The 9453-nt window shown below is 45.3% G+C and overlaps 3 protein-coding genes across 3 annotated transcripts; all 3 read right to left on the reverse strand.

The window, feature by feature from the left end:
• Positions 1 to 2713: 2713 nt before the first annotated feature.
• CCR75_009504 (uncharacterized protein) lies at positions 2714 to 3235 on the reverse strand (the record flags this gene model as incomplete). Its single annotated transcript, XM_067967543.1, has 2 exons — positions 2714 to 2850; positions 3148 to 3235. 2 exons carry the CDS (start codon positions 3233 to 3235, stop codon positions 2714 to 2716), a joined length of 225 nt encoding a protein of 74 aa, XP_067819080.1.
• Positions 3236 to 3512: 277 nt separating this feature from the next.
• Positions 3513 to 5406, reverse strand: CCR75_009503 (uncharacterized protein; the record flags this gene model as incomplete). Its single annotated transcript, XM_067967542.1, has 4 exons — positions 3513 to 3680; positions 3713 to 3787; positions 4030 to 4088; positions 4134 to 5406. 4 exons carry the CDS (start codon positions 5404 to 5406, stop codon positions 3513 to 3515), a joined length of 1575 nt encoding a protein of 524 aa, XP_067819078.1.
• A 1797-nt stretch (positions 5407 to 7203) lies between these two features.
• CCR75_009502 (uncharacterized protein) lies at positions 7204 to 8505 on the reverse strand (the record flags this gene model as incomplete). Its single annotated transcript, XM_067967541.1, has 1 exon — positions 7204 to 8505. The coding sequence occupies one exon, from the start codon at positions 8503 to 8505 to the stop codon at positions 7204 to 7206; it is 1302 nt and encodes a 433-aa protein (XP_067819079.1).
• Between the last annotated feature and the right edge of the window lie 948 nt (positions 8506 to 9453).

The following is a 9453-nucleotide window of genomic DNA, read 5'->3' on the forward strand; positions in this document are numbered from 1 at the left end:
GGTTTGCCAGTGACAATTGTCTCTGGTCGGGATCCCCGTTTCATGGGTAAATTCTGGAAATCAATTCCCGAGTGCTTGGCACCAGATTGGATATGTCCACTGCAGACCATCCGCAGACCGATGTTCAAACTGAACGTGTCAATCGCGTCATGAAGACGTTTTACGCAGCGTGTGTGCTCGGACACCAAGGCGCTGGAGCTCAATGCTCTCAGTAGTGGAGTTTACGTTAAATAAAGCTGTTAATGCCTCTACAGGCTCTACTCCGTTCTATGTGAACGGTCTTACCCACCCGCGCGTTCCATTAACGATACCACTGCGTGGTTCAGGGCTTGGTGGGGAAGAATTGGCCGATAGGCTTGCTGATATCAGCCCTGTTGCCGTTCGACAACAAGTAAGCGAGTTTCTCGCGACGCGATTTAGTGTCTTACGACATGCAAGGGATACGATGGCTGATAGCCAAGACAAACAAAAAGAACAAGCAGATGCCAAATGCAGAAGCTGTATTAAGTCTTATATGGTCGGAGACCGAGTTTTACTAAACGCTAATAACCTACCTACCAACTTGGTTTCCGCGGACTTCAAGACCAAATTGCGCCCGCACTTTATTGGACCATTTACGGTCGTGGCGAAGAAGGGCCTATCTTATACGCTAAACCTTCCTAGCAAGCTGCGTACACACCCTGTGCTTTACGTTGGCTTGCTTAAGCCACATTGGGACCCTTCCCACGTGGACTTGAAGGCGCTGGCGCCGAAACAGGCGGTCGTGCCGCAGATTGTTGCATCATCACGAGGATATCCGACTGGCCCTCTAAACGAGGCTGCTGACGCTCCAGTGTCGAAAGACGGTCCCGAACCGCCTCAAAGAGCTCTCAATTCGAGCAAGGACCTCACGAAGAAGTTGCAACTCGTGCCGTAGAGCATCAAATGCTTCCGCCGAAATTTCGGCCTCCTCCCGCGCTGCTTGATGCGCGAGGGAAACTTCAGTTTCATGTATAGAAACTTTTAAAGCGACGTCGTCATGAGGGTCAATACCAGTATCTGGTGAAGTGGCTAGGGTACCCCTCTTCTGAAGACTCTTGGGAGTTCGAGGTACCTCTTCGGCAAGGTTACCCGTACGCCGTTGACGTTTTTGAGCGCCAAGCTCAGGTCAACTCGCTTCAAACAACGCTTTTCACCATTAAACGTGGGATTAGGTGAATCTATTTCCTCAATGCGGCTTCGATCCTTGGTTGTACGGTCAACCGAAGCAATGAAATATTGGGTTGGCCTTTCTTAGTTTTGTGGCATAAATGCCGATTGTAACTGGCCTTTGGCCTTAAGCTTAGCAAAGTCGAAGCGAAGCTTCCGTTCCAAACGAACATTTCCTCTATCCGAAGACTCTCTGATATTCCAGATATTACGGAGTTTGCGGGCCCGGTGAACCCGTTTCTCAAATGAGACTTCGTTTTCAGTCCTTGTTTCTTTTTGAAACAAAACGATCGGAATTTCCCGCATGGAGGTCACCGAAGCCTCACGGGCTTGATCACGTAAACGCGTCAGATACTGGTTTCGCGTCATTACCTTTGGCGTAAGGTATTGCTCATGAAGCGCGTCGCGAGCAGCGTTCTCCTCCGGCGTCCTCGCCGGGTCAACAGAGATCCAGATGGCCAAGCTATGACCCGCTATCTCTTTGGGACGCTCGTCCGCACTAAGCGGAGTGAATCTATATTTACTGTGAGCCTTACCTATCGTTATTTCGGCAAATCGACGACGAGCTCTTTCCTCTATGAGGATTATCTGCTCTTGCTCTTCATCGAGCGGATTCTTAATGATGTTGGGCTCATGGTCCCGTGTCCTGCTCAATGCAGTTAAGACATCAGCGGCACCACGTTCTGAAAACGGATTCGGGGCTCGCCGACGTTCGTTCGGAGGAGAAGGCGTGAGCGAACGCCGCTCTTTTGCCTCCTCCTCTGATTGAGAGTGACTTTCAAAGTCCACCATTCCCTCATCGTCGAGGAAGCTGCTCAGAGTCTGTGACTCACGCTTGATTGTCATTAGACAAATGAATGGAAAACACAACCAAATGGTTAGCTGTTTAGGTTCCAACCTCAAAGAGGAAATGAAGCGACTGTTGTCCCTCGGTGTCAAGAGTCTGGTGGGGGAGGGTGTAATGGGGCACACGTCGGTTGGAGAACCGTTGTTGTGGTACATTTATTTTATGGGTAAAACACCCTTTTATCGAATTGTAAAATAGTTCGTTACTTTAATCCCATTTATCATGGGTAACAAATGTGGTCACCGCCAGATTTATATCTGGCGGCCAAAGTCTATTTTAATTAGCTAGGGTAAGATTTTTAGATTTAAATAATAAAATGAGGTCCAGTTCCCCTTATAATCTTAAAGCGTTAAGTGCCTTCCTAAGACTTGCGCATTGATCTGTAAGAGATAGAAGCGTTTCTAAGGTATATCCTCTTGGGCACTAGTTGCCACTTGGTTCTACGAACCCCTGAATCCCTTGAACTAGGATTCCTTAAGCTTTAATAGCTTCTACGACTCCCTGAGTTGTTAAACCTGTTAGTTCAATAAAACCAAGTGACTCTCTGAGTCTGAAAGTCTTTCCCTGACTTTAGGAGCGAGGTAGCTCCGCAACACTTATTATCACGGCTCAAGTCCGTATTGAGGAAAGAACCAACGTGCGTGATATGCTCAGTAAACCTGTCTTGCTTTCAAATGCTCATTTCTGGTTCAAGTTGTTGCGACTGCAGCGGAACGTGTAGACGTCCCCCGTAACTTTCGGCTCATAGCCTTCGAGGCAGCGATAGCCTTGCGAGCGATACTGATGAGTCGTGACATCAAAGTACCATAATTGCTCTTCACGAGCAAGTGAATCAACGATTTATTTGTAATAAAGAGTCTCGTATATATGAAACATGGAAAGCACCATCTTGGAACTCTTGTGTTAAGTTCTCGAATGTGTACAGTTTTATTAATGTTAATTAAAAAACACCAAAGTTCCTTTAAATAACCTAATTGTGTATGCCACGTCGAGGCAAACGTGACGTACCAATAATATTGGAGACCAATTTCAGTCGCCATTGTGTGCAAGTCGGAAAAATATTTGCGATTGAATCGTTAGTGACACTATGGAGGCATCAGAGTCAAAACTACTGGAGGCCCAACCCGTCACGGCAAGCACAATGGTTTTATTCAGTCGAGCCGCAGCCGTACGTAGACTCTTTAGACGGTCGTGAGTCATTGCGATTCCAGAACGAAAATAACTCACAGAGACGTAGTCTACTGCACGAAGGAGCTGAGGATTTGCGTCGTAGACACCAATGTAGTTTGAGACTGTAAGCGGAGCCTTGAAGCTATTATTTGCGAGTAGTCAATCGCAATCCTCTCCACCTCTTCACGGAAGACGGCGCCGTTTCTAACGTGCAGACCAATAATATTGCTATCAAAATGGTCCGAGCTAACGATATGAGAGAGCCGGGCTTTTTTTTATTGGTCCATGCTTTCGCAACCCTTTGCTGTCAAATGCCAAGCTGCACTTGAAGACCTGCTTTCTTCGTAGCAAAGAGCACGGATTCGGCCTGGTCACATTCGGCCGAATACAGTACAATCTCGGCCATGGACCTGCATTTGTCACTGGAATTCGCCCCTGTCGGACCCTTTTGCACAATGTAATTGAGATTCGGCACCTTGACAATAAAAAAGATAGCCCATGTAGTACATAAGCCCCACAAAGGCCAAGAAGATTGGACGAAGGAGCTTCATCCTTTTTCATCTCGACGGATAAGAGGTCACTCTATTTTAAGAACTGGAAGGTAATCAGAGCCTCGACAATGCGAAGCATAACCTTCAATTACAAGCTATTGAACCTATCAAACCGAATCTTTTTTTTGTTTTTGGCGAGGAGTTAAAAGGATAACCAGAATCTTAAAGACAAGCATTAAATAGCATACACGTTCCTTTTCTTAATAAAAAGGAATCGTTTCGAACAAATCATTTTAAAAATATTTCATTTAAGCAAAGAATCGACCAAAAAACATGGAGATTCGACGTAATTGTAACTTGTGTTAGCGAATCCGTTTGAGACGCAGTAAGAACTGCATGCGTCACGCGTTAGACAATGCTCCAAAGTTGTCCCTTACGGCTCGTCGAGCATGTAAAGAGCTGCACCCTGTTGCCACGGCTCTGGTCGGCTTCTAGGCAAAAGCCTGCATGGGTTTGATGTTTGATCAGACCAGTTTCTTTTTCAAATTTCCATTTCTGGTTGCCTTCAGTCGACAAACTTCGGAATGTGTGGACATCCCCACCGTCCTCAGGCTCATAGGCATCCAGCGCACGTCCATCTTGAGACCGAAATTGTTGTGACGTGGCGTTGTACGACCACATTTGTTCCTCCATCTGGAGGGCATTCGTGCTCTTGGTTTCAATGTATACACGCGTATCAAACACTGAGAGCACGAGTTTCGTAGCGGTGTTTTCAATGATCATACGCTTTGGTTCTTCAATCGTGAGGTCCTCAATATGACTCTTAAGCGTTTGATTCGAAGTAAAGAGGCCAAAGTTTGCTTCGACTTCCCTGGTACGCCATGGCGAGTCAAGCGCCAAGTACCAACTGAATGGAAAGCCAATATTACTGAATACATAGAACAAATCGGCTAAAAACTTGGCTTGGTTGGCAGGATTGGACACACTTGCACGGGCATCGACACCTTGGGAACTCCAACCCGTCTCGGCAAGTTCCACGGGTTTTTTAAGGGGGGCCGCCGTCATACGTAGACCTTTGAGACGGTCGTACGTAAACGAAGCGGCTTCGTTAATATCCGAGGGATTCCAGTACGTAAAGAGACTAATGGAGATAAAATCAACGACACTGAGGAGTTGAGGGCTCTTTTCGTACACGGAAATATCTTCGGTAATCGTGAGTGGCGTTTCAAAGCCACTTTTCGCAAGGTGTTCTCGAATCTCGAGCAAATAACTCACGGCCGTGTCGTCGTCGAACTCCTCACGGGTAACGGCCCCACTTCCAACGTGTAGACACACGACGTTTTTATCAAACGCACCCGAGTCAATTAGACGCGTGAGCATCTTTTTCTCTTGGTCCATACATTCCCGACCTTTGGCCGTCCAAATGCCTAATTCTACTTGAAGACCAACCTTCTTTGCAGCAGGAAGGACTAAGTCGGCCTGGTTACACTCAGGCGAATACGGGATACGAATTTTGTTAGTGTATTTCTTGATCGCTTCCAAGTCTTGCTCCACTTCCGCGAGAGTCTTGCACTTTTCGCTAAGCTCGACCCAAGCTGGCCCTTTTTGGACCGTGTAGTTAATACCCGAAAGCTTTACATTAAGCGACTCGACGCCAAAGTTGCTTAAGAAGGCCACCGAGGCGAAAAAGGTTGGCAAGAAGAGCTTCATGGTTGTAGGTAGAAGGAAGGATGTGATGTCTTGCCAACGAATTGGAAAATGAGTGCTTAGGAAATTCGGCCACATTGGGTTTCATCTACAACAATCGTATTGTAGTAGCCACTGCATATAAAATTTCATTGATTCTTCTTCTGCAGTACCTTAGTTAAGAAGCTTTTCCACAGGATGTCGTGATGCGCGCGTCATGCCAAGCATGGGATGGGAACAATCGACGGATCCGGAATTCAACGTGGAAAGGCCAATTCTGTTGATTTTGTTGTATGAATTCGAAGTTTCTATCTGCCAGGGTGCTTTGTAGCAACAATATGCTTTCTTGAAAACCGGGTCGCATAGTAATCACGAGACAATTTAGGTATCTCAGGACGTAAATAGGATTGTGACATGTCACAAACTAAGCTCAAACGAGCTGTTCATTGGCTTAAATATTTTAGAGGCAGTGTGTCCTAGTATGCGATATGCGTTCTCGGACCAGTGAAGCCTTTTGAATCCGAAGATGGGACATCGACGAAATCAATGGTCTAAGCAAAGCGCAAATCGAGGGAGCTCGCAATGCTGATCCTTCCCGAAAGTAAAAGGATGAATTTTTAATTAATGAGCAATCCCCCAAGGCCCTTTTCGACTAATTTGATAGATAATAATGATGATCACACACGTGCGTGATAAGGCTCATCCATTGGCGCGATAGCGTCATCCAGATTGTGTCCGATTCGTCTCCTTGTTCGTCATCAATTCTTTAAGAAAGCATCCGCAGGTGGTCCCTCTGGAGACGCCATTAGTATGTATTCTGAACTTCATCCGGCTCAGATTTTCCCACTCTATCTGTTTCTGTATTGATTGGGAAAGAAGATGAGCTTCAAATTGTAGCTCCATCTATCACCATTGTTACTACTTTAAAAACTCTGTTCGAACCTCTACAAACTTAAAGAGCTTCTCGCTTTTTCGCATATGTTGCGAAAACGAGCAGCTCGATATGCCTGTCACCATTAGCTGAACGAAAGCATAAGAATTCGTTCAACTCTTGCCATAGGATTGCACAATAAGCATTGAATGACTGCGTTCTTTCAGATTAGTGAGTGTCTCAGGGTAAAATTTGTAAGAAAGAGCTAACCCTTAGTGCCCAGTTTTGTCTACAATATGCGAACAAAGTTTGGGCAGGAATGAATCTTATGATCGATGATATGAAAAAAAGCATGGAAATTTAGTGACAAATTGACGGGATCAGAGCTAACCATTTTTCTTAAAAATCTGAAAGCTCTCTGAACGTGCTTCAAATTTGGTAAAATTGACGCAATAAGACATTAGTTCGATTGATTGGTTGATTTAAGTTGAATCAACCCCGCCAATCGTCACAAAGAAACGATTGGGCGGTGCGCAAGTAGGCGCCATACATAGGGGACTGCACTTAATTTAATTATTTTTTCTAAAACCTTATCCTAGCTAATTTAAAAATAGATTTCGGCCGCCAATTTTTTATCTGGCGGCGACCATTTGTAACCCATACTTAAGGGAATTGAAGTAATAAACTTTTAGAATAGGACAGGGTATTATACCCATAAAGTAAATGAACCGGTTCTCCAACCGATGTGCCCCATTACACTTATACCCTGACGAACCCGTCGGTGGCCCGGATTATTTGGAGCAAAAAGAAGTATTTCTTACACGATAGTGCAGAAAACTCACGGTCACACAGCTACGATGAAAGGCGAAATCTTGTTAACTACGAGGAAATTTATATTTTCATTTCAATTAGCTCTTTCATGCCGAGAAACACTTTTTTTAAACTTTTACTTAAATGTTCTCGATGATCCATTCTTGCTTTGGATTGCCAGGCGCACATGCATACACTGTGAGGCTATAGCCCATGGCCATGTCCGTATTCAAGCATAGATTCTGGGACGCGTGCTGTAGTAAGCGTGTGTTACTGTCGTAGATCCACTTGAGGTTCCCGTCCATGGGTGAGCACGTCGCCATGGTAGGATAGCCACCACTCACATACTGATACAGAGCCAAGCACTTGTCGCTACCCACCGATCGAACGAGTTGCGTCGTTGTGTCGTAATACCAATTGGACCGCACCGTTTCAAGCGGGTCCGTCGACACGGATTTCATATATAACCCATCGAGGAATTCATATAAATATAAATTCGAACGTTCGTTCTTAATATGCAAACTCGTTCGCATTGGAATCACGAGGTTCTGGATCGAGCTCTTGAGCGTCCGATCTTCTTGAAAAAGACCAAAGTGGTGCTGCACCTCCGGCACGCCTTGAATGCGGCGATCAAACGCCGTGTAATAGCTGTACGGAATCTTCAGGGCACTACACACTTGATGAAGATTCGACAAGAAAGCTGCTTGGGCTTCCGGTGTTGCCTGAAGGTTTTGGGATTCCTCCCCACCACCCGAGGCCCAACCAATTTGAACCAGCACGACAGGTTTATTCAGTCTTTGACCCGAAGCACGAACAGATTGAAGACGTCGAAGGATGTCGGAAACCGCTTGGTTGACGCCCAAACCGTCAAGAAAGGGGGAGACGGACACGGAAATGGTATCAACCATCGCAGCAAGGTTACTATTGTCGTACGTTTCCGGATCTTCCGTCATCGTGACGGGAAGAGTACGATTTTGCTCGCGAAGCATCTTTTGAATCGTTTCGAGGTTTTGAATCGCAGTACTCATGTCAAGAATCTTTTCGTGAATGACATTGTTGCCAACACTGATGCCACTTACGATGCTAAAAAACTCCGAACTCATGAGTTCCTGGAGTTTCATTTTTCCCTCTTCAAAGGTTGGTGAGACGGTAGTGAGCGCCAGGACGAGGTACACGGACACATTAAGAGCCTTGGCAGACTGAAGAATAAATTTTGTGTCACACTTCATATTCATGACGGTGCGAATCGTGACCACATAAGGCTGAAGGGCTCTCAGATCGGCGTCCACATCGGCAGCACTTTTGCAAACATCAATGGCACCCGGACTATCGGACATATACGGATCGTAGTTGCTACCGGGCATGACCACGTTCAGAGCATTCGCGCCGCCGTTGAGGACGAATCCGAAAGCGGCGAGGACGAAAGACAAATGGAATTTCATGACTATAAACAGACCGATGAAGCGTGTCACTTGAGGCCAAAGAGACGAATTCAAGAATGAAAGTATATTTACGACTAAGAAAGCATTGGCTTTCGAACGAGGAGTAAGCCACTGCCCCATCTTCTGGATTGTTGACAGTGCGCTAAGGTTACGACACTCCTTGGCTAATTTGCTTTGTTTAGTGTTTGTAAATTTGTATGCGTGAATAAAAAAGAAACTACAGGGGAAGACTGAGACAGAAGATCCCTTTAGATTCAGCTGGTCCGTGCCAGCACCTTCTGTCTCAACCCAATTCTTGCTGGACAATCGGATTCTGCTCACAACCCACAGAAAAATTGTACGGTAATGTTTCGTACCCCTGATGGTACATGAAAGATTTTGATATGACAACGCGCGGCGTAAGAATGTCTTTGTGTAGGTAAAATGGAAAGTAAATTCGTTCTTATAAACCACTCATACATGTAACGTAACTTAAATGTAACAACTTCGCTTGCTCTTCTTCTTGTGTCATTCCCGACAGTACTCGCCACATCAGCACGACAACAAACCGTCGCCTGATGTTCCACCTTCAACAAAAGAAACGTCCGCAACTGATTTTTTCAAAGGTGTGCATGTTATTGGGTTGTTGAGCTGGCTCACTTTTAGAATACTTGCCAAACTAGTATTCTACAAAAATTATGATTCGTGGATTTATAATAATAGGGAAAATATGAATGAACAAAGTAATTTGGCTCGCAATAATTGACTCCTTCAACTTGCAATTTTCGCCTCCAGCTTCAACTCGTTCTGAACTTGTGTTTTAACGGGTGTTCGGTCACATAAACATTCTTTCCTATGAAAGGAATAATACTTAGGTGAATTGTAACGGGCTAGAGTTGCCCTAATGTTACACAGTCCCCATTAAGTACATTTGGTACTTAAGGGGATGGTCAATTACTAAATAATAGT

This window comes from Bremia lactucae, linkage group LG10 (genome assembly GCF_004359215.1).
Source record: "Bremia lactucae strain SF5 linkage group LG10, whole genome shotgun sequence".
Lineage (NCBI taxonomy): Eukaryota > Oomycota > Peronosporomycetes > Peronosporales > Peronosporaceae > Bremia > Bremia lactucae.